At 38.9% G+C, this 25,725-nt stretch overlaps 1 protein-coding gene across 1 annotated transcript in view; it reads right to left on the bottom strand.

The window, feature by feature from the left end:
• LOC139687990 (uncharacterized) overlaps positions 1 to 25,725 on the bottom strand; it is a 109,606-nt gene that overhangs the window by 34,198 nt on the left and 49,683 nt on the right. Inside the window, exons 3-6 of the mRNA XM_071585380.1 lie at positions 25,476 to 25,586; positions 7,863 to 8,014; positions 5,496 to 5,744; positions 2,666 to 3,004 (exon numbers count right to left, since the gene is read on the bottom strand). Coding sequence (XP_071441481.1) covers positions 2,666 to 3,004; positions 5,496 to 5,744; positions 7,863 to 8,014; positions 25,476 to 25,586 — 851 coding nt within the window. The remainder of the gene's footprint in view (positions 1 to 2,665; positions 3,005 to 5,495; positions 5,745 to 7,862; positions 8,015 to 25,475; positions 25,587 to 25,725) is intronic.

Raw genomic sequence — 25,725 nt, 5'->3', positions numbered from 1 at the left:
GTATATCATTATTGACATAGATAATTTGAAAACAATGAGCTTACTATTCGTAGAGAGTTGTGATAAGAATTATTGTAAGAATGAGACCCAGGATTATTTGACGAAGACTCATGTGACTTACTTGACGAAGACCACATAAGCTTTAGGAAAAGCTGTTAATTTAGAAGTCACTTCAATCCTGAGTACTTGCGCATAAATTACGAGATTATAATATAATCGAATTTTACGGAATGAAGATCCAATTTTTGTTAGAACCTTACCATTTGGTAGAACGCTTGGGGCCGTTAACTGGTGTGGAATATATCTTACCGTAATTGCAATACCAGTGACTATGAATTACTGGTGGAGGGTACGTGGCATTGAGTAAATCAGCCACAGTATAACCAAGTGTGTTAGCATACGTTAGGTTTGGGGATCGGGATGGTGCGGTGGCTAACCTACTGGCTTCTCATTGGTATCCTGGAGACGGCAGATTTTTTTCAGTAGTATCTCGATCCTTACTTGAGCTGCTTTGTGGAGAGTGATTACGCCGTCCGTCGGATGGGACGTTAAGCTGCGGACCCCTTGGCGCCTTTCGTTAAGAGTAGGCTAATGATCCTCGGGTCTTCACTTCTCTTTCTTTCTTATCCATCCCTAATGGTGACCTTAGCTTTCGGTCGCCTCCCCTAAATCTACTACTAAGGGTAAGGTTAGTTGGACTTCAAGTGAATGCTTGCTGAAGGTCATTATAGAATATAGTATAACACTCCAATTAATCAAAAGTAAATTAGCTCATATGGCACTCTGAAATTAGCATAGTTAATTTTATTGTTGGCATGTTAATTTTGGGGAAAAATTATGGAAATACGGGTGGACTAGATAATATTTTGATAAAACTTGTAAAGTAATGTATTCAAAATAAAGCTAATAAATTGCGGAAGTAGGAAGTGATATCGTCTGCGGTTCTTTCTTTCCGGATGGGGTCTCTGGTCGGAACACGCGGGTTCTTCAGAGGAGGCGTTCCTTAGCGTTGATTGCCATGTGTCTCGGGCCTTATTCCCCGGGTTAGTTTTCGGTTAAACCCGTTGGCTCCGCCGTTTTCCATTTTAGTGGTTTGTTATGGCGGGTCTTCTGGTTCCCCTGTGGCCACTCTTGAGCGAGGGCACCTATCTCATAGGAAGACTCGTGTGTCCCCCAGAAGCTTTACGAGTATGTCCCATATTTGGGAGTTATTTGCGTTAAATGTGGTTGTTCGTTCCCTAAAAAGTTTCATTTATTTTGACCAAGGGGGATCCAAAGCGAAGATGCAGACTCAGCCTTCGGTGTTACAGAGGAGGGAGGTCAAGGAAAACAGCATCTATTCGTTGCCGCATTTGTTGGCTCTTGTCTTTTCGATTGTCTTGTCAGGTGTCCGTGGGTTATATTGGCTGTGCTCCCCTAGCGAAGGCTCCGGCGGTGCTATGGGTCCATGAGTGTTCGTAGAAGATTTCTTTTCCGGCTCCTTTAGCGTACTGGTTGGTTCGAGATCTTGATCCTCCGTTGACACAATTTGGAAGTTATTTTTCAACATTCTTGGACCACACTGCATAGCCTTTTGAAAAGGCAAGGCGTTCGTGGCAACATATGCAGCAAAACAGCTCCTTTGGTTCGTCGTAGCCTTTCCCCAGATATTGTTCCGCGCACTTGTGACATCTGGAGGAAGCACTGCAAAAGTATCTGTCACGACCGAAGCGACTTCTTCCGTTAACACATCTGGGGATCAGTGTGCTGTTAGAGCAGAATGGAGACTATGCAGTTGCTAATGTTACCTACTTACTTAATTTCTTTTTGAAACAATTCTGGTTAGGGGTCTACTGCAACGATGAAAACGCCGATGGGCCTTATAACACAATATTGGATTGAGTACATTAACCGAAAAGCGCCAGTGCATAAAGAGCTTCCATAATAGTTCGACAGGCTTGTTATTTATTTTCTGGGGTTCTGCTGCGACCATATGCTAAATTTTTAAATTTCATGCTGAAAAAAGTGACTACATGGCAGGGTCTCGGTCCCTGGGAAACAAACTAGAGTTCGGCCTGGGAGCACTCAGAAGGAAAGAATCCCTGTAGTGGTTCCCTAAGTAAGGCGGAGAGGAGCCTCCTGGCTTTTGAGTAGAAAAGTGCGCATGATTGTAGCGAGGTGACCCACGCGGTTGCTGCGAGAGTGCAAGGAGGTTCGATCTCTCTCCTCGGAGTCAACGCAGGAGGCAACTGTGGGGATAAGGAGGAAGTGGACACCACTCAATGGTGAGAAGATAGGTATAGTTAGCCACCCTCCCCAGAGCTTCTCAACTTCCTTACCAGTCAGCGAATTAGCAGGGGAACTCCATTTCGGGACTTTGAAGCAACTCCAGTCTACGAAATCATTTACGGTCTTTTATCCTTTTGATTAAAATTAAATTCCAAATTTTCTTTTAACTCCCAATTTAACTTCCAATTCCCGAATGCCATTTCGAATCCCTTATCAACTGAAAAACGGCTAGAGAAAGCTATAACCAACGGCTATTTACAGTAATAATATTTTGGAACTTCAGAATAAATAATTAAAATAATCGGCATTTGCATCGCCAACCTCGATAATCAGAGACGCAAATGAATACATGTTAAAATATTAAAATGGTGGCATTTGTCGCCATTGACCGTCTCACCTCTTCATCGTCGTCGTCGTCGTCCCCGTTGTGCACGGCCACCGTCTCCTGAATGACGAGTACGCTCGTCGTAGGCCCCAGCTGTAAGGCCGCCAGCTCAGGAAGCAAGCCTGTGGAAGACACGCTGACCACGAAGGCGGCCTCGTCCGGCCCTTGCACTACGCCCCCAAGGGCCGTGGCTGCGTTCGAAGGGGTTACGGCCGAGCTCCTGCTCAGCCCCCAAACCTCCACGTACCGGAGGAAGTCGGCAATCGGCCCGGGTAGAGAACCAATAATCACGACTCCGGGGGGACCTCGGCCGGCTGCGGCTGCGGCAGCGGCCGCAGCTGCGAAGGCTGCCTGCGGAAATAATTTTTCTTGGTGACTCCAACGCCCTAGTTAATTACATGAATTGAATAAAGAGCGTAGAAGTTCTTTAGGGTGAAAATATTTCTTTGAAAGTGGATCTTTTTAAAACATGGACTGTGTTGATTTAATTACAGTATGATTCGAACTGTTTTAAACCATGTTCTAGTTAAGTAAACCAAGAAGACAAAAAAGCAAATGATAACCATAATGAATCGAAAAAAATTCATTCCAACGCGTCTATCTACAGGACTTGCACGCACCCTTCAATTGTCGAAAACATGGCAACTCATAGCCTACGTATTTCCATGTAAATCGATCACTACAATTACTACAGATCATATTAGGAGCTGTATCATGGAACAGCGCCCGTTCAGTCAAGCCGTAAATATTTGGTGGTAGTCAAGTTATTGGTTTCAAACAAGGGAGTACAGATCAAATGGAATTACAAGAAGCGTGTGTTCAGGGTCCCCTAACGGTACCCATTGATAGACTACCTATATGTCACACTTTCCTATGCCTACCGTTAACCTCTTTAATTTGCATTATAGTTCTCAATACGATGATTTCTGGTAATCGCAAATTGATGGCGAAACAATGGAAATGTATTTTGCTTTCATTAGTGACCATTTATTTTTCCAATTTAACATATGCCCTTGCACAATTCCAATCATACTTTTGGAAATCATATATCTAAGCACTTAGCATCCTCTTCAAAAACCATCTCTCACAACTTTAGATTTTTAATACCATAGGAATGGCATACGCATAATTTAGGCTACGATATTTTCATCCGGGGACTAAATTTTTTCCAAGCCATAGATGAAGGTAAAGGGATATTAATCGAGATCAGTGTAGAATGGATAAAGGCACTCCGTTGATTCAACAACTAGTGAGGCTTTAGCCTAGTAACTATTTATGCAAATTAATTTGGAACTGAAGGTTCAAATCTTCCTGGATTTCTTTCGCGTTGATCCATTTTCTGGGGCCAATTTTTTGCGTCCTAGAAAATGGACCCACGCGGAAGAAATCCCGGAAGATTTGAATCTTCATTCGCTACACTTCGCGGAAACCTTCACAGCGAAATTCATTTGAAACTGTTGAATATTTATTTAATATATCAGTGTAGGAGGATTTTTTTGATTGTATTTAAAATAACCCAAATTTCAAGTAAGTATTTAACACATTACTCATGTACAGAAGGAAATAGAATAAGCCTACCCCATTCACCGTCTCCGAATCGAGGATTTGTTCCCATTTTCTCATACTGGCATACAGTATTTTCTCTAATAAGTAGCAGACCCACCTCTAGCTACTTCAATGCCAATAACACCACAGCATAATTATTGAAATTTAACATTTCATACTCTTCGGCAAGCTGGACGAGCTAAGGAATAAATTTCAAACACATATTATCGATTTATATTGAAATATATTAAACGAACCTGGCGTGCATGTGTGGTAGGTTATATTGTTTATATTCGACAGAAAAATGTGTTTGTACTAAAATATGCCTTCGGAAATTTAATCTCTCTAGGCCCTAACGCATATATTAGATCGTGGTAATCTGCATGTAAGCCCAGACCATGGTATAATAGTAACTATTTCTTCATTGAAAAGAGATATTTATTTAAATATCATTAGATTTACTAAAACATTTAATGGGAACCAATTTTTCGTATCTGTGAAATTGTTTAATTGATGCGGGAACTAAATTTTAACGACAGAACACATGTATATTGTGATTTCAGACTTCCATCTTGAAAATAGTATACAGTAGACAAAAATCTATTGTTATGAACATTCATATTTCCTTAAAGGAAAAACTCGATTAAGAGCTTGCGTTAACATAAACTTGTAACTAAGGGTTTTCAAGGATATGTGCATAGAAAAAATTCAAAATCACATCCATTATAAGGTCGGAAGTATTGTTTTTTTCTTTTAATACCCTGAATATCATTGGTATAATTGCCAATTTGTGATTATTTTATATCTTATCTCGAATATATCTTACCAATTCAATATTTCCGAAGCGTAAAAATCTTTCAACTTGGTCAAGACGATTGATTTCAACTCTTTGGAAATGTTGCATTGTAATGATCATTAGAAGGTAACTCCGTTAAAGGTACTGCCGCATCATCTCTCGCAGTTTCTTTGAATTAGTTCTTACAGATTTCACTGACGTAATCAATACGAGTCAATAACAACATTGGTTACCGCTGACGTTGACCACTTATGTCGATTGTCGGCATTTTCTTGATTATCACATTTCTCTATAAAAACATCCAGTATTGAAAAATGGCAAAAACTTTCGAGCATACGGGATACTTGAAAGTCAACCGTCCACGCAAATTGAATCGCGTGTCTCTCCCGCTTCCCGAAGCAGTTAAATCCTAGACAGATGAACAAACAAATGAACTGTTAAACCAAACCAATGTGTGTTTTGCGTTCAGAAACCGATGGCGAGGAGGGAGTGCATGGATACCTGCTTTCCCTTGAGGTCCACCGTGACGCCTCCCTTCCTTTTGGCGGTGGCCAGCTCTGTGACAATCTCCTCGTAGTCCTCTGCGTCGTACGTCGCTGGTAGCTCCTGCACCGAGAGCACGCACATGGGCTCGACGGAGTACGTCGCCTCGGACACGAGGATGCGGGACACGTCGGACGAGACGGCGTCGCCCGTGTGCAGCACGGAGAAGGAAGTCCAATCGAGGCGCCTCAGCAACGTCAGGATCATCTGTGCGTACGGAGAAAAAGCCAAAGTGAGATCGGGTGGTCAGGATGACGAAGGCGTCGACCACTGGCAGTGAATATGCTCTTGCTCATCGCAGGAGATCATAGCCATCGAACAAGGAACGATCTCCAGTGGCTTTTAGTCGAATATTACTTGTGTTCTCGCTCTTAGATCAGAGTTGGACACTAAGGGAACCCACCAATGAATCAAACTACCGAAGGCGGGGGAATGCGATATATTTTCTCATCGCTCTTGAGTGGTCAGTTGATAATTTACTGAAAACATGAAAATTATTACGTATTATTTCGCGGGTAACCGAGCAACTATGCAAGTTTTCTCATTCTTTGTTCCATCAGATCGGAAAATAATTTCCCGATTTGAATTTCCCAGTTACATTAGATAAAAATATTTTAAATAGAATGCGTACTCTCAGAAGGAAAGCTGATCATTGATTTGGGCCGTCGTGATGCGGTAATTACTGAAATGATTGTTACTGACCTAGAGGTGAGATGGACCTTTCCCGTTGATGACAGTTAATATAGCTGTATAAATACCTTGCGCATTACAAAAAAAAGGAGGAAGAGATTTTATGGGAGGGATATGTCAAATGTCAAAGTTTTTGTTTGTCCAATGGTAATTTCATTCTAAGAAAGAGAAGAGTAGTTGCAAATTTGGTCTATAGGGCCATCATTTTAATTTTGCCAGCGGTAGAGTAAGGATCGTCAATAAAATTATAGAGGGGAGAGCAATTTTTTTACGTCGAGAAATATCAACTCGGTTTAAAATGGGTAGAGTATGATGCATTGAAATAACAGTCCCGAGATCAGTGATCAAAAAGAGCATAAATTCAATCATGATATACGAGTATATGTCAGCTTCGCGTGCTTTGAGAAGGTGTTAGGCAGTTTAGATTGAATGCCTTTGGCTTAATACACAAAATAGGAACATACAGGAGGCATAGATAATTTATCCGAAACCTGTATGCATCCCAGACTGCCCAAGTGTAGGTAGGTAAGATATGGAGTGAGGATGAGCAGTGATAAGTAGGAGTATAAATCAGGGTTGTGCTTTATCGCATTAGCTCCTGGTGTACACGGATAAAGTTATAAGAGAGGCAGTGAAAGGACTGGAGGTAGGGATGCATTTCCAATTTATTCTTCATATGAATATTCATGCGCTGTATTTTCATGAAATAGCATATAAAATCAATTATAACTCTCTATGAATTAATATTTAAAGGCCATAACAGATTCTAAGCTGTCAGTTTTCCTCAGGATTGGGAATGTCGAGAGAAAGCTTTTTGTCACTATAAGTGAAGGGCGAACTTTTTGACCTTATTAGCGTCGTCGTAGAATATGGTATTTAATCGATTTTGGTTATGTGCCTTAAATCTCATTATTTTAATTGCAAAAGTTCTTTTCGGATACTTGCTCGCCTAATTCAGATCTTTTCAGCCTTGTGTGCTGCCCCTTGTGTAGAAAAAAGTCTAGATGAATTCTTGTTGAAATCAAATTATGTCATAAAAACAATGGTTATATTTGAATGAGTAAATTTATGAATTACTATAAGTGCCCTATGGTCATCAATTTAACTTAAAATCGAACGCTTTTGATGAGTGTACCTACAGTAATGCATTCCTGATGTAATTTTCTGGGTCCCTCCCATCGAGAAACTCTTTCTTACTCTTATCTTCGGCATTCGGGAATATATTAATCACTGCAATTAAAAAGAAATAAAATCTAACTATACAATAATTTTTGGCCTTCTGAAAATCAATTGGCATGTATTTTTCTACTCGATCATTTTCATGGGTTGTCCTCACGATTTATAAAATCAATCTCCCAGGATATTAAAACTTCTTCAATCTTTCTTATTTACCATAACTGTATATCGGCATAATAATCACTTATTAGTAGTATGTTAATATTAATTAAACTTCAAAATTAATTTTAAAAACTCTAACGAGTAATAACTAAGATAAAACAAAATCAACATAGATGCTGAGCGATAATAAAAAATTCCTATTAAAAGTACGCAAATAAAACATTGAGTGGCGATTAAGGGAAGACAAGGTCATAAAGGAGAGCGGAAGAGTTTTGGCGGGCGAAAACACTTCCTCACCTTCACCTTTTCCCTCGGATCCACTGCTACGACGTGCAGCGGGTTGAACACGCGACCGCGCAGTGAAATGGGCGTCACGTGACTCAGCTTGAACACCCCGGTGACTTTCTGCACGGCGTCCAGTGTGATAGCTTCGTCGGGTCCGAGGAACCCTGAGGGTGAATTGAGAGACGGGTGGGCTCACGGGGAGGCATTCGTGAATCACTCGTCAGTGGTTATCCTGAAACCGTGTTTTGCACCTTCTTCACGCCAAAGGCGATTACATGTAGAAATCTACTTACCATGGCTCCGCGTTAGATACCACCTTTGAAATTATCTTTTATTTTCTCGTTGAAATCTCTCATGAGTCCAATTTGCATAGGCTGGAAACATATAATCATTTGTTGACGATTTGGAGACTATGATGTTTTGTGGAAAATCATTTCGTTGATAATACGTTGAGAAAATTGATTTTTCATTTGAAAAATATGAAGTTTGGTTGAGGATTGAAGCAACTCTGAGTGAAGCAAGTGTTCCAAAATCTCATTCATCTACTTCGCAAGTTATATTCGCCTTCTCAAGATAAAAAAATAAATTTAATATGACGAAATATAATGCCTCAGAATTACTCGTGCTATACATTTATTATTGATTGATTAACTGCGTGTTATACTCTTATTCTATATTCATGCCTTTTAATCTAGGTGATAGCAAACGTAATTTTAATATTTCTACTGCAGAGTGCACAAAATACAAATATGTGGAATGAAGAAAAAATGGTAAATTAAATAACAGTTTTCTGTTCGAAATCAGGCAATGCATGCTAATGAAAGGATGAAATAAGGTAGAGCCCGGCGTCAATCAACGAAGAGTCCTCCCCTACTTCTCATTTGGAATACCATTGGAGAGTTATCAAAATTACAAAATGTTTGTATGATCAATTGTTTTACTCCCATGACAATGTACTAAATTCAAATATTGGATCCACAAATTTCATCCTTGCTCCAAACCTTTGCTATTGTACGAGTTTATATGCTAATCCACAAAGATTTATTTCGCGTATTTAATTTTTGTCTATCATGACCTCATTGCTGATTAAATATATCAGAAAATTAATGAACCGCAATCGTGATTTGTCAGGCTATCACAAAATAGCTCATATCTTTGCCATAAACAGAGGCGAAGGAATTATTCTATCGCTGTAAGGTAGAAAATCAACTTTTTTAATGAATTAAAATCATATATACCGTGTTATAGCTTTTAATTAGAAAATAATGGTAAAAAATCCTTTTGACTGGAAAACTTTGCAAGGAATTTGAGGTGTCATCTTGAAAGCTGTGAAGCGTACCTAAAAAACGGTAGATTTTTACAAAGACACTATTTTTTCAACTTCTAAGAAAAGATAAGATTAATTGTATGGACATGGCCCACTATAATTTACAATTTTCATGGAAACGGCATGATTTTTCCTATTGAATATTTGCGTTGCAATTACTCCGTAACTAAGGAATTTTAACTGCATTTTAATTGGACAAAAAAATACTTAATTCACATGCTCAACCACACCTTTATGTTTAGTACTATCTTCATGAATTTCCCTGTATCCTTAATTGAGTAAATTTGGGTTCAGTGGTCTTGGGGAGGGGAAATGAGAACATCATGAAACCACTTACACGGGTAACTCCCACTATATCACGTTTAGCACGCTGAAGAGAAATCGTATATTTCAGTAATCTGTCTCTCATCAGTAAACATTTAACCATTAATGCTCCTCGAGTTACCCCATGTCATGTATTAAAATGGGTGTACTCATACTTTAACAACATATTCTGAGCAAACTTTCTTTTGCCATGCAAACACTCAGCAATTATCATTCATTTGGGGGTGGCAGGGTTTTTCGGTGGTATCCCGATCCCTGGTTGGGAGTGCTATGTGGAGGGCATTACAGTTGGAGTTCGCAATCCATCGGATGGGACGTTAAACTGTGAACTTCTTGGCAGAATTCGTTCAAGGAAGGCAATTTTCACTCTGGTTCACAGACTCTGCTCTTCCTCCACCATGTTACTCACATATCCTTCACAGTACAAACCGAGAGGTGCGTCTTAGCCGTCGATTAAATTCGCTATCACTTTTTGCTATTCACCGGGATCACGCTCATTCAAAAGTTCTTTCCTGAACACTTCCAATTTCGCAATTCACTGTAATATAAAAATTAAGAATTGGAGTAAAAAATGAAGAATTCATTTTCATTCAAAGAAAAAAAACTCTTTGAATACTATATTTCATACAAGTACATAGTGATGCAGGGAACATTGCGTCGTTTTTCCTGACACCTATCTTATCCCTCCCATTCAAGCTAAACTTGGTTTCATAGCTATAGATCAACAAAATATTAATGAAATAAAGACCATTAGCCACATCGAGATGTTCTTTTGAAGGTTCGACTAGATGATGGTGCGCGTAGGAGAATCGGTAAACCTCCCGACACACGAGAATACCTTGTTCAGTATAAATCAAGAGGTGCCACCCACAGCCGACCCCCCTCGAGAGCAACCCTGGTGGAGATGAGAGTGGTACATATATAAAACCAGATAGACATGAAGGCCACACAAGGCGAAGAAAGCCCTGAGGGATGACCTATTTTGCTATCAACCAGTGTGATCAATCTTAGGAGAGACATGGGGCGGCTGCATTCTCTGAGACGTGGGATAGCATTCTGAATTGATGACATTAGAAGCATGGGAATGCGCCAGACACATGCGGAAAAACATGTACATCAACCCCGAAGTAACGTACCACCGGTCAAACCACTCGCTCCGCATACTCGGGCAGCCGTAACCTAGACGCCTCACCCAATGCGGTAAATGACATAAATGGAGACGAAGGACGACAGTTCACATCTGATTCAGGACTACGGTCAATGAATATAATGAAACACAGATGAAGCAGTGAAATATTTACAGAAGTTTATTGCTAAATATTGGCTCATTAATGCGTTATTACTGGATAATCCTGAAATTCGAGCAATAACATAAGAGGAGCAAAATAATGGCCTGCATCCGAAAAGTATTCCTAATGAGGATAATAGAGTAATTAAGGAATATTCTGTGAAGAGTTTTTATGTATTTTTTATTTCTATAATTTATTTTTTTCTAATTTAATGTGTGATTCTGTCTTAATGTGTGATTAGTGTGCAATACAAGTTTCAATGACTTTATTCTTATATTACGATAGCAGGAACCGTTGCAATTTGAAACGTGTTCAGTTCGCCTACCCTACTTCTGATAAAGAAAGATGATTTCCACAAACGTGTTTTTTTCTCATTTGGCAACAGGAAAAAGTCACATGGTGCTAGTCGTGAACAATAGGGAGGATTAAGGACTTCACTCAAATGTTTGTTAGACAATCGCGATTTGGAAGTAAATTTTGTGGAAAAAGAATTGATTGTCGGGCTAATTCATTGTAGCAGTCCTAGAAATTTCTTTTAATCTTAATCCAACGCTCGTAGTTGTTTTCGAGCCCCACTAAAATGATACCGATTTAGGTGTGATGTGGAAGCTACAAAATAGTTTCAAAATATATTACTTGGCAGGATTTCATACAGTTTATGCTCTCTTTGTTACTGCATAAAAATATTCTTCAGCAGAATGTCAAATATCTCGACAAAAATACTACGGTGAGGTCTATGATACAGATTTTGCTACAGCAACGATTTTTCGTGAATGAATCAATATTTTGTTATATTCACTATTTATTCACAATAATAGCATCTGCAGTACTTGTGTAGCTTTTTTGTTCACGGTGAAGTTTTCTTCAGCTTTAACGAAACATTGTTTCCTGCATGATCACGGATATTCGACATAACGCACATTTCGCGTTTGCTTTTCACTTTGCATGGTCTTCTCTTCATAAAAACCATTAAAAAATACGCAATTTATTTTATGCCATTCATGTTGCGTATTCTTGAAGCTTTCAGGATCTGCGTAATAACTTTTTTAATACAAAAATGACCAGAAAAACATTTTCAAAAGTTCACATCAAAATCATTATTTAAATGCGACATAGTCACTGGAACAGTGGCCTTCCGTCCGTTGCCTCCAACTATGAGTGTTACGAAACTTCTACCATCTGCGCTTTAGGTCGAACTTTTATGGTTTGCCATTTATGCCAAGTGGTCGATAAATAGTATTCGAAATCGTTAAAAAAAGACGCCGGAGCCCTGGCCCACTCTAAAGGGAATTTCGACCACTACCTGTGGATAGTCCCATTTTAGTCCAAAAAAGCAATTTAAGGGAGGCATTTTTCGGCACGCAGGTGTATACTCTTACAGTGAGAACTGTGGACGAAAATCTCCCGACCTTGAGTCTGCATTAGCAATCAAGTTATGAAGGCCTTCACGACCATCCTCTATTTCCAGTTATGCGAGCAGATGGGTTGAGAAATAATATATATATATATATATATTATTTCTAATATATATATATATATATATATATATATATATATATATATATATATATATATATATATATATATATACTGATATAGATTTTGAAAACATAGAAAGAAAGGACACGCACATATGCAGTTTCGACGGCACGGCCCTCATCATCGGAATTACGTTCTCGGGGTAAGAGCGGAGAGGATATGAGTGGGGAAGGGTGAGGGGAGGATAGGTAAAGGGCGAATAGGAAACGGAAAAGGGAGTGGGAGGGATATGTCGGCGGCTATTGGATGGATTCAGTGAGCTTGTTTCAGTCCGGGAGGTTTAAATGACCGGAGCACCCAGCTTTGCGCAATCTCGCGGGTTCTCACTTCTACAAGTATGCTACTTGCAGATTTGGGAAGGGTTTCAATCACCTAAACGGAGAAGCAGTCAGCGAAAGCTTGGTCGTGGGAAGTAGTGTGAGTAGGGATGGGATAATTAAGGAAGATGGGAGATTTGGTGGAATAGCAGTGGTTATTCATGCGGAAGGAAAGGGTAGTGATGCATTCACCCTCGTAGAAGGCAGGGCAGAAGTTACAGGAGAAGCGATATTTAATGTTTTTTTGAGGTTTAGGTGACATCGGGTTGGGAATCGGTTGTAAGGGAGGTGGCGGGACTTGAAAGATGGCAGTATTTGGAGCGTGGGCGGTTGCATGGTGCGGACAGGGACGGATGCAGGGGTGCGGTACAGGAGCAAGATACAGGGGTGCCCGCAAGTGGTTTTGTCGACTTGAAGATGTCTCGCAAGTTCGACGGGCGTTTAAACGAAACTGAGGGGCAATGTGGGAATACAAGTGATGTGGACTGACTGCTATTTCATTGTTAATGAATAAAGTGACTGTTATTAAATAGTTCAATAAATAAATGGCTGTGAAATAAATAACTGTTATTATATAGTCAAATACTTTTATTACATTCGTTTAAGCTATTATTAAACTTGGAGTAACTGCCAAAAGAAATTAAAAGCCTATTTCGTAATAGCTACTAATATCCAAGTCGATTAAAGTGTAACCAGCCATTTCATCCAACATTACACTGGTACTACTCTGTGTATCGCGCTATAATGCATGTATGGAAAGAAAATATTTTCCGCTGAGTTGGTTACGTATAGATTGCCGATGCGGTAGCTTAAGCCCGCCTTGTTGTATTTCCGTCTTTCCACGCTCGATCAAGTTGAAACATGGAAGTGGATACATGTGCGGTATCCCGTCAAACAGGAACATTAAGGCCACAAATCTAATTTAAATGGATAGCCTGAAGGTTTATGCTTCCCGTGAAAAGAACTTAGTTTTAGGTGATTTATTGTTAATGACTTTCCATAAATTCAAAGAACGTTATGTGAACTCTAAAATGACATTCACAGGAAATAACTACAATAAAATCTTTATCATGACAATAGCTAAATTAACAGCAACATGAAATGATAGTAATGTAGTAATATATGTAATGTAGTAAATGTATAGTAATGCATTGGTGTGATGTCCCTTTACTGAGTATGGCATGAAATTGAGGATTTAGTCATCAGGGTTATAGGCATTTCCTAATGTATTTTCAGCATCATTTGCCCTCGCTACCTGGTAACGTGTAGCGCTTTGAAAGTGCCTACGTACATAGAGATGAGAGAGCCCATCAATGGTACAGCTTCTAAAATATGCTCAGTTACTTCGGCTGCTGAAGGAAAATAGCTATAGAAGAAGAAAATAAACCTGAAGAGTCGCCTCCTACTGAAGTGCCTTATGATGCCATGAGCTCTAGTTTCCGATGGTTAATTTTTGACTTTTCGAGTTGGGAGTCCGAGTGTCGTTGTTGTTTTGAAGTGCAAGAGCAAAATGCATTGCTTTATATGAGTTTTACTTCAGATTGTCTCAAACCAAAAAATAAATGAATAAATAAAATACTTATGCTACAGTGATTATTCAGCGTAGCGAAACTAGTCGACAGTAATAAATTCTTTCCTGTGGAAACGCGAAATCTTTTTGATTCTTACTTCAAGCTTTACAAATGGATTTCCACAAAGTATGGGCCTCAACTATCTGTCGAATAAATAAATAATTCATCTTTGCCTAAGCCGTAATCAAATATTATATTATTCTTTAATTTAAGATGGTACCTCCTCGGTAGCTGTACTATCTTTATCTGTCAGTCATATTCAGTGGAAGAGATCTAAAAAATCTAAGAAGGAATCCGATGGCTACGTCTGGACAGATATAGGGAAATAGGTATAACAAGAACTGAGCACGAAACTGAGCCAAAGAAGTAATTGAAAATGTTACAAAACAATAAAAAATGGTATTCACTTATTAGTGATGTGTGTCAGGTAATAGTGGACAAAGGACCTAAGTAAACAAATAATAAAATATCTTAAGCAAGGAAACGCTGAAGCAGTTAGCATGTTGGATGCATCACTGCATTTAACATGATTCAAAATTTAAAGCCATTCAAATGAGGCAATGGCGAATGCTGAAAAATGAAATTTTGCAAATAAAGGGAAAGAGTATTTGGGTAATTTGTGGTCAAAATCGTGGAAGCCGGAGTCTTTGATCGAGTCTACACCCTGTCTTTCGGTATTCCTGATACAGTATGCTTTCGGGAAGGAACTACTACTATTCCAAAAATTAATCGCTCTATACTTATATAAAGTTAATTTTTATTTCCATGCGTTGCACCAACATTGTGGAAACCGTGCTTGTTTTTAATTATTTAATTCTGAATAACGGGAATCATCATAATTGGTAACAGATAGACACTGGAAAGGGTTTATCTAGGAAATAAAACCTTGTTCGAGAGAATGATCGAACTGATATCTGTGTATAGGCTTATGATTGTCATGCATGACTGGTGACCTAAAACATCCCGTCCCATCTTGTGACCGCATGCAGGGTATTATGTAGATGTAGATGATTGAGAGGGTATGGGTACAAGATCGTCGAAGAAGAAGTTTTGATGATCAGGAACAATCAAAGACGAATTTGATGCTCCAATTAGGGATAACAATAAGGAAAACGCCGAGTGACTATCTAGAGAGAGCAATTGGTTGCACTACCAAATGATATAAGGGTAAAATGTGAGAACTTTTCAACAGTTAGCCTTAGGAAGCACTGAGCGAGGATTTTAGCGGAATAACCTATCGCGGGATAAAGGGGGGAACGGAAGTTTAATCCAATAATAATCATTTTTATTTGAAAAAGTTATAGAATTAAGATCACCTATCGTGTTCTAAGATTTTTCAATGAGATAATAGTACAAAATTCTAAACTACCTTCATTACTGTGCAGATCTAGAAAATGATTCTATGAGGTACTGTAATAGGTTGTTTTAATAAAATTCCTCAGAAGATTGATTCAGGTTCCAGGTGAGTAGACAAAAGTAATAAAATGCAAAATACGTATAGGAGCGACCGTGTGGCACAGAAAGTGAAGATAGAAGGAATTTTCATTATCACACGTAATAGAAAACAAAGTTGGGGGAGTGGAGTAGTAATTGCTAAGAACGTGAGCAACGGAATAATAAAGTGAATGCGTGCGTACGTTTTTTCCATAGCCATCGTACAGCTCTGCTTCTTATTCGGGAGTTGACGCGATATCATTGTACAGCTATCATTTTATGGGTTAATGTATTGCCATTGGTAAATGATGTACAATCGCTACGTAATCGTTTAGTAACTTTCATCTCTCAGCTTCCTTTACTATCAAAGAACTTTATAGTTTTGACAAATGGTAGGCGGGATGACAGAATAAATGTTTCATGAAGGAATTACTGGCAAATCGTTCGAAAGTGTGGTCGATTTGTGATCTTCTTAATTCCCTAAACTTGTATTTTTCCCGCCTTCGCCGCAAATCATTTAGTCTGAATTGCGCTTGATCAATGTCACTACAACATCTCCATCATCTCATCCTTATCGCTTAAGATCTTCAGAAAGCATCAAAAATGTTCCGCTGTTTTGCATATTTCTTTCACGATCACTACTCTCCCCGATTTCCAGTAGAATATTGGGTATTCACGTCAGAGTATCGGGCAAAATCCCCGTGATTCTAATTCAGCCCCTGGTGTTATAAGAACTGATTAGACTGTTAATGAATAAGTTCTTTGCAGGGTAATTGATCAATTTAATAATAATTTCAACCCTGTTTTTGTATTCACATTTTTCAGCGGTGAACTTGGGGACCAATGCTCGCGATTCTCTTTTACGTTCTCCCAAATGTTTTCTACCGAATTCTTGCATTTATTTTTCCTAATTCTTTCCTCAAATGGAGTGGTAGTCCAAATAAAAATGCTTTTCATACTCCTCTCATTCGCCTAGCTGAGGTAATCGAGTAATTAAATAAATAGGCTATTTTCTTCCTTTTGGATCAGTATCAATTGCCCTTTTCTCAATTTTTTGTGTAAAATATAAATATTTAAAAATTATCTTGCAAATAATTGTGAAAAACCTCTTCTCTGCAGAGTTAGCACGTCTTGACAGAGAGAGATTGTTTTGATTTCATATGCTGACAAAGCTTAAGTCTTGTTTTCAGTAAACATTACAATGCTCAACTGTCAATATTTGAGAGTATCTAGTCATTACAATGGAATCCAGCATTAATCTTGGTTCACAGGCACGGTTAAGAAGCTAGAAATTGTTAGCTTGTTTAAGTAAAAATCTTTATTATGACTAATTAATTAACTTATGGAATTAATTCCATTGTGAAAAGTAAATTTCATTCATTTAACAGTATTTTATTTTAAATTAACAATTCATTTAGAAACGGAAGTAAGTTAGCACTTAGTCGAAATTTGGCAGTATTTTCAATGTCAAAGTGCAATTCATTTTAGCACGTCATCATAATTCGAAATCAATATCAGTGAGACAAGAAAAGCCATCACTTAACAGCAGCAATGTTCAAGGAACACGTATTGTTACACATTGATAATTTTATTTATTTCTCCATTAAGACTTCCAATCGTTTCTAAAAAAAACAATTTTAACTTTAATGAACTTCTGAAAATATTATGAGACGTAAAATTTTTTAAACTCGCTTGTCAATATTTTACTTGGTATTTTACCGCCAAAGGTAGGGTGTGGATAGACAGAGACCTGATAACGATAAACTTGTTTGTCCCTCCTTAGAAAATAACTTGACATCCGACACTGGATTAAGCCCCTCTTCAATTCTGCATTCTTACTTATGTCCTCCCTTTTATTCCATACAACATGTTTATCCTATTCGTGCCCCTTTCTTGTTTGCATTCTCCCCTCTATCACAGTCTTCAATATTCAATTGCCAATCAAAGTACTCTGTGTCCATCTTACCCTCGTCCCTTACATTTCTACCAACAATCGACTATATCCCCCACTATGCCTAGCACTTTCTCATTTGTTTTCTTTCTCTCCACTTCACCTTTGCCTCCCTTCTCCATGACCACATTTCAAAAGAATTCCAACCTACGTTTATCATTTCGCTTCAACGACCATGTTTCTGCACCGTTAACAAACCAAACTTAGTATCCAAGTTTTCACTAATATTTTCTTAGCGCCCTTACTGAATGTCCCTGTCATCATTTCTCGCATACTTGGAAAGCTTCTATATCTAACGCAGTTCTTCTTGTTTCCCTATTATTTTTACCATTATGGTCCAAGCACTTGCGAGATAGGCATATGTTCCACCTAGTCCAGTGTATGAACTCTTATTGTAATATTTAGTTTGGCTTTTTTCTTTTTCAAAAACCGCACAACCTCTGTCTCGATTTTTTTCATTTATTCTCATCCCATACCTATCTCACTGATTTTGCAATGCGCTCAGCAATACTTGTATCCCCAGTACTACCGGGCTATCTAAATCTTGATAATTCGTAAGCCCAACTAATTTTATTAATTCCTCACCGACCTTCATTTCCAGTTCATATCATGCTCCTTCAACCATTTTCTCCGCACATATGTTAAAGGGCACCCCTATCTTATCCCACCCCTTCTGGGACCTCAGCTATCTGAGACATGTGCACAGTGTATTAAGTCACCTATCCTTCCAATCTACTCACCTACCCTCCAAAATAATATTGATTCTAGTCATACGTGTTCTTTGAGGAGACTAAGGTGTAACTTGAAAAGGCAAAATCGGAGCTGGTGCTGTAAAACTTCGTATAATTTCCTGGCTCACTCCAGCATAAAAGCTGTCTTCTAATCACTACTTCCGCTCAGAAGGTGAAACATTTTCGGTTGCCTGGGACTGTACCATGTACATAGTCATTAATTCATGCAAATTATCTTAAACGTAAATAGTGCTTCTGGCAGTGTATATATTAAAGCAATTTCCACGCATGAGATGAAGACGTCCGAATATTTATATATTCAGGTTGTTCGTTTTTTTAAGCTCAGTTGCCGAATCAACTGAGTGGCCGACTGGTAAAAAAATATCTCTAACTCGAGAAGGGCCTTGGGCACTGCCAGAACAAACACCCGTCGCACGGGCGAGACGTCACCGCAGTCGCCCTGGTAGCCAAAGGCGCTCTTTCGAGCGGCAAGGACGCCTCGGACAACGAAAGGGAAGTAAGGTGAGGCGCGTGCGTCATTAAGATGTTTTTTGTGCTATTTGGCCGTATGGTCTTCTTGAGCGTTCCTCATGGCGAGGCGAATGAAAGGAGAGAAGAACAAACCTCGTTGTCGTTTTTCTGCAGCATAATCAAATTAACTGCACTTTCCTACTCAGATGGCAAAATATGTTACAGTTCTGGGGATAATCCAATGTCGCGCTTTCGAGGTTATTTTTGCAAAGAAAGCAATAAATAATACTCATATTTTATTCAAAAACCTGCCATTAACTGTGATTTCAACCCTTGATGTCACCAGGTTTCACATCAATAAAGCTGTTATGGACTATGCGACTGGACTTGTCCATAAAGAGCGGAAAACATGAAGTTATTTATTATTATATGTACCAAACGCTACTGGCAAACGGCAATATTAACCTAGCAAGCGTAAAAATGTACCCAGTCGTTGTGCCTTCTTTCTATGAAGACACCTCCGCTGAAAAATTCAGTAATCCTATGGGTGTAGTCATAAAGCAATAATCTTAGTGGCTCTAGTTATTAAATAAATGTCGGTAATTATCGAGAATAAACTTCCGCAGTTGATGAAGATTTTAATGATTTTAAATAATGATTCTGTCGCATTCTCTAGTCCTGATTCTGATTTTAGTAAGCTTATTAGTCATTTTAGACATTCTATAAGTGGAGACCCATTAAAGGTTCTGATATGTTTGTGATGTCGCCGGCTTCATAGGTCAATCTGTTCAGGATTCTAAAGTGCAGCACTCATAGGTTTATGAGGGGCTGAGGTAGCCCAGAGGTTGCGAGTCTGTTCGACTACGAAGCTGGTTTGATTCCCAAAGGCGCCAAAATTTTTCAGGTTTTGGAAAGCTCATATTTCATGATTTTTCCGAACTATCCACGATAGAAATGGCTCCTACAACTAATTACCCAGGACCAGTGGGGAGAGGCAGTTTCAACAGTTTCAACATTAGGTACTGATGGCCCAGATCAAGAAGATCGGTTCGATATCAAATGCCACGGCTGCAGGAGGAAGTGAAAGTCACGGTGTCGGTCGCAGTACTGCAATGTAGAGAGCAATGGGAAACCACCAAGTAAGTCTCCTTAGGCTATGCAGCCTTTCATTCAAATAAAACGTAATGGAATGTCTCCTAGTAAAATATTCCTGCGACAAAATAGTTCCCAAATTGGATCCCTGGGTGGGGACTACTGGGAAGGAAACTTTAGTCAAGTTGGACAAATTCAGGATAGAGATATGGAGCATACGGTCCAGGTACGTGAGACAAAAAAACGTGGTGGTGGCAAACACAGTCTCTGAACAGCATCAAAGGAGAAAATACACATAAAAAATGCCAGTGGACAGGACAAGACACTGAAGTGGCTCCATACTTACGTTTAATCGGGGGCTAAGGGAATTAAAACTAAATAGACTGCAATAAATCAATCTTAGGATTTAAATACTGTTGGTGATGAGGTAAATGTTCTCATAAATGTCTTCAAAAAGTATTGAATATTTCGCATTCCTTAGCTTGAAATTATTTTAAGAATAACGTTTTAACTTTCAAGGCCAATTTATTTTACCCTCCTTTGAACATAAATATACGTGGTGGCACATGACAGCGCAATCTGTTGCGCTGAGTTAAGTGCGGTTAATTCGAGAAGTTGAGTATTTTGGTGGACTGTTTTAATATTTTTATTCGTTTACTGTGACATATATATCAAAAGGATTTTTTTCTTCAGACTTTGATTTTCTTAAGATAACCTCAAACCTTACAAAGCGTCACCGCGACAGAACCTTCGGTCAAGGAGAAAAAAACTGAAGGCCTCTTAATCCCACGACTCTCCTCGCTGAAGTATGGAAAATCTTTCTCCCAAAACGACAAATACGCTTCAAACCAGAAATAACTGAACTTGGGACCGAGAAGCTGAGGGCTTCGGGTCGGATATTTTTTATTTCGTCTCGTTGCCGTGCAAATGAGGGCAAGCCACTTTCGGACTTCCGCACTCCGATCATTTCCATGGGATTGTGTTTCATCGCTTCCATGTTAACTTGGTTGGAAGTAATTTTTTTGCTAATATTTGTTGAGAGCTCTTTATTTCCATCAACGAGAGGCCCAAATGTATACATTATTAGTAACTTGAGTACCAGAATAAAAACTTAATACTTGAGTATAAACATGGGTATGAGGATACACACCTAATTTCTGGGGATAAATTAGTACTTGCAGGAACAAATGCGTGACGATCTGTTTATGAGTGCATGGACTTTGAAACTTGGTCAAATACCTCATATTTTGTGTCGATAGTTGTCTAGAACTGAAGAGTTCAGAGCATGGTTGTTAAGTTACTTCAGAATCTTATGTACTCGTTCGATTTCATGGATGCCTGAAAACTCGGAGGAATACACAAGTTCTCGGTGCATTCTTTTAACGCAATAATAACCTGGTATTAAACAATGTGAAAAATATATATTGAAGGGATAAGAGTTAATTGGTAATTTTTCCCTAGATACTATTTTATCGCAAGTTTTCATGCGATATATAATTTTCCCATCGCATTAATGCATTATTAAATGGTGCAATTCAAGCGTGTTTTTGCAACATGAAACGATTCCACCACATCAGGTCTGATACCCTTACGTTATTTGGCCCTAGCACTCGCTGTAATACCTCAGATGACTTTGAGGGCGTTTAACAGTCAATCAAATGAAACCTCGACTACAATTAGTGTAATTTCCGTAGGAGTACTTTCCAATCCTCGCTGGAAGTGTTAGTGATCATGCGCATGAAAAACATATGTTATTCGAGTACCCATCAACTATCTCAATTTATTGCGATATATGGAAACATTTTACCAACTTACATGCCTGTCATAAATTTGAACAACAGAAATTTATTTAATTAGCTCCAGAAGTACTGCATTATTTTAGTTTGATCTGACATATTTTACATTTTACGCCTTCCTCTACTTTTATTTCATTCTAAAACTTCAGTGCTGCATAGTCTCTTACATTTAGTTCTAAACTCTGTTCCTTACGCTACTTCACTATCTGGCCCAAATCGCTTTAGAGTAGCTCGTAGTCAGCCGGTGTCCTAATTTCTCTATTAATAAATTTTTCGTGTGTGAATAAATTTAAACAGCTGCTAACGCGGGAACTTGGGTCGTTAATGTATATCAATAAGAGTAGGGTCTCAATGACAAGTCTCTGTGGCACACCTGAAATGAAAGATGAACTCAGCTGATCGACGACCACTTTTTGTGTACGGTTGGATAAGAAGTCCCTTATCGACTTGGTCACTTTCTAATTCATACCTTTTTATATTGTAGGAATTTCTTTTAAGGTACCTGGCCTAAGTTTTTCCTGAAATGCTTTTGATAATGCAAGTAGGTCTCCACTGATGCATCAGCATGTCAATTCCTGTACGAAGAGTACCATAGCACATAAAATCAGTGCCCACAAAAAATATGCTGCATAGAAGAGATTGCGTATTTGCGTAAGTGCAATGGAGAGAGACCGCTAATCTATGGGACATTTTGGTGGTGTAATTTGTGTGCTAACCTCGTTCATTATCTAACACTATACCACTTTATCGATTCAAAACAATACAGCACATCTTTAGGGGAAGCTTAAATTGACTTCCTTCAGTAGGGTTCGTAATTGACGTTCTGTTTTGATAAGATTAATCATCTATTTACACCAGCAGACCCAAAAATGAGTAAATTCTTACTCCATATTTTACATGAACTGGCTGATACGCATGATTTTCAAGCGAAATTCAAGATGTGAAAAATATATTGGTAATATATTATCTTATTTGGTAGTAGTATTTTTCAGTAAATACAAGGCTTATACAAGGTCTATCCCTGAAGGAGTTGTACTGAGTCGATTAAAAATATTTATTGCCAAAATTGATACATTCACTCAAAAGCCTTCGAAGTAGCACCCTTTTGCGTCCATGCACCGCTGTGAGCGGGTTTGAAACGCTTCTTCCGTCTCCTGGAAGGCGGCGTCCGTAATACCGCTAAGCTCCCTCGTCACGGCCTATTGTAACGCTTCCACCGGGCCTTAGTGACGTCCTTTCAGCACGGATTTGAGACGGGGGAAGAGGAAGGAGTTTTGTGGGGCTAAAAATATTTGGATCTTCACTCACATGCTCGAGAAGCTCTTCGCAGATCCACGTTCGAGTTTCCTTTTGTTCTTCAGTGAGCACTCGCGGCACCAACTTCGCACACATCTTTCTCATACCCATGTTTTTGGTAGCAAGTCGATGCACATCACTTTTAGGGATGGTAAGTTCATCAGAAATCATGCGAACACTTAATCTGCGATCCCTGTTCAACAAAGCTTTACTCTTGAAAGATTGTCATCTCTTTTTGATGTCGAAGGGCGTCTTGAACGTTCGGCATCTTCAACATCTTTTCTACCCTCCCGAAACGACTTGTGTCACTCAAACACACCCGATCTACCCATGGCGTTATCACCTTAAGCTACCTTGACCATTTCATGAGTTTCTTTCCCGATTTTGCCCAATTTCATGTTAAATTTGATGGTGTATCGCTGTTCCAATAACCGTTTCATGACGCACATCCGTCCGTCTATCCGGGAAAAAACAATTCATACTACTTTTGGAAAAGACCTTGTACCGGACATAAAAAGTATCGGGAACAAATTTTCCTGACTTGAATGTGCGTCGTAGTTCGCTCGCACGAGTACCCCTAAGGACCTTCCGGAATCCACCTTTCAGGGAGCCTTAGAGGTGTGGAAAAGCCGCTGGAAAAAGTATCTCGAGCTTAAGGGATGTAGTTTGACAAATTTTGAGGCATTGTAGCAGTACCTGAAATAAATCAATTTTCTAAAAATTTGCCCGATACTTTTTATACAAACGTTCTGTATCGCCATCCATTTCACACCTTTGTTTCTGGTACCATTCATGTGTTTTATTTCAGTTGCCCATAGCTCGATTACAGTGAAATCGAAACAGTATATTTAGACTTTAATCGCATTCGGCCCTTAGACCCGATGAACCAATACGAAAAGCGAAAAATGCTTCATACAATGCTCGGAGAAAATATTTTTCCCACAAAAAAAAACAAAATTATGAGGAAATTTTATGTTCGGCATGGCTGATACCTAGAAATTGAATGGATAGTTTTCTTACTATCAACTAAGTGATCTTGTTGTATAATTGCAAGGCATCCTATTAATTTATTTGGCACAATTGGCGACAATATTCCTGTGGCAAAGAACATCCTGCAGGTAAGATACATCCACAAACCTTGTCAGTTATTAATTCTGAACCATTCCACTTCTATTTGACTTTTTTTTAGCAAAAGTATTTGTATAATAACCAGCATGAAGGTTATTTATTTATGCGTGAGGGTAGAGGTCACCCATAACTAGGCTTAAATGTATTTGAAATGCGCACATTCAAACACCTCATGTTATGTCCTTTTCCTGTGCCGAATCGGTTACCCTTGTAACCAGAGGATCAAGCCGATTGGTTTTTAATGGAGTGTTTCACCGCCCGGAATATGAACTCGGAATCTTCAGTTGGGTTGCCGAATTCTCTACTCATTAGGCTTGCACGCTCCTTTATGAAAATGTATATTATATATATTATTAGTTAGAACTCTGGGAAACCACAAGCGGCACGAGGCCTCTTTCCTACCGTCATGTGCGAATTTTACAGTTGTAACGACGACGCATAATACACTTTGTGAATCGTTTGTTTTTTTTGCAAGTAGTCGTTGTTGACGATTTCGCATGCCTCCCAAAAAACCGTGGCCATTACTTTGTCACCGATCAATTTTACTGTCTTCGCCTTCTTTGGAGCAGGAGCCTTCACCTACAGTTTGGACTATTCCTTTGTCTCTGAAGTGTAGTAGTGTATCCAGGTTTTCCCCACAGCTCATGTAGTTCGAGGCGCGTCGATACAGAAACTCATAATGATTGAGATGTACAACGATCTCTCTCAATCAACAGAATGTCGTGGTATGCCACCCTTGAGACAGGCAAAATCTTCCTTGCAGAAATCGATCATCCCAAATTATTCCTTGAATATAAGTGAGTATATTCATAACGTCCGATGTGGTTCGATAATTAGGTCTCTTTTAATTACATAAAACACATATGATACAGAGCCCGATAACACATAATTTCTTGAACCTCCACAATTAGTACCCAAAATATGACATTTCCTTTCTATCTGAATGTGAGACAGTTTTTCCAGAATGTAATAATCATCATTGCATATATTTTTTGTTAATCAATAATCGCTTGAACATATTCGTCATATCATTTTATCACGAGACGCTGTGAGCTAGTTGACTGAGATATAAATTCATTCTCTCATTATAATTTCTATTTCTCTTCGAAATTAATTTTTCTCCTGATTACATTATATCTGACAACTGAGTGTCAACTGATTACTTTTATAATTTAACTTGATCTCAAGCTATATCAGGATTGGAATAAAAATAAGATGGGAATAAGTGCACATGAGCTCTGTGCTACAATTTAATACCTTTCAAAATATGTAGACCCCCCGCTCTCTCAAAGTGCGCTCAGCCGTCAACCCATTAGACCTGTGGCGTTTTGCCTCGGTGTAAATCGGACGAAAACTTACCGAGGAAGAGGGGTGGAGGGAGGGGCGACGCTTGGACAGAGCTGACCAAAGATCGAAGTGCCATTTTAACGGCTTCCTCAGGTTCCGAACAAGTGTCCAAGACTTGAAGACCTGAAAATATAGAATATGACTTAGATGTGCTCCTGATCATTGTATCTTTAATGAAATACTATAGAATATGAAGGAAAAACAAGTTCAGGATCGTATCCAAAACTTTCAAATAAGAATTATTGGAAGGAACGATTTCATT

Source organism: Hetaerina americana, unplaced genomic scaffold (assembly GCF_022747635.1).
Source record: "Hetaerina americana unplaced genomic scaffold, ioHetAmer1.1.p SCAF_2, whole genome shotgun sequence".
NCBI classification, from domain to species: domain Eukaryota; kingdom Metazoa; phylum Arthropoda; class Insecta; order Odonata; family Calopterygidae; genus Hetaerina; species Hetaerina americana.
The sequence above is the reverse complement of the archived record's forward strand: the minus strand, read 5'-3'. Positions and strand labels throughout refer to the sequence as shown.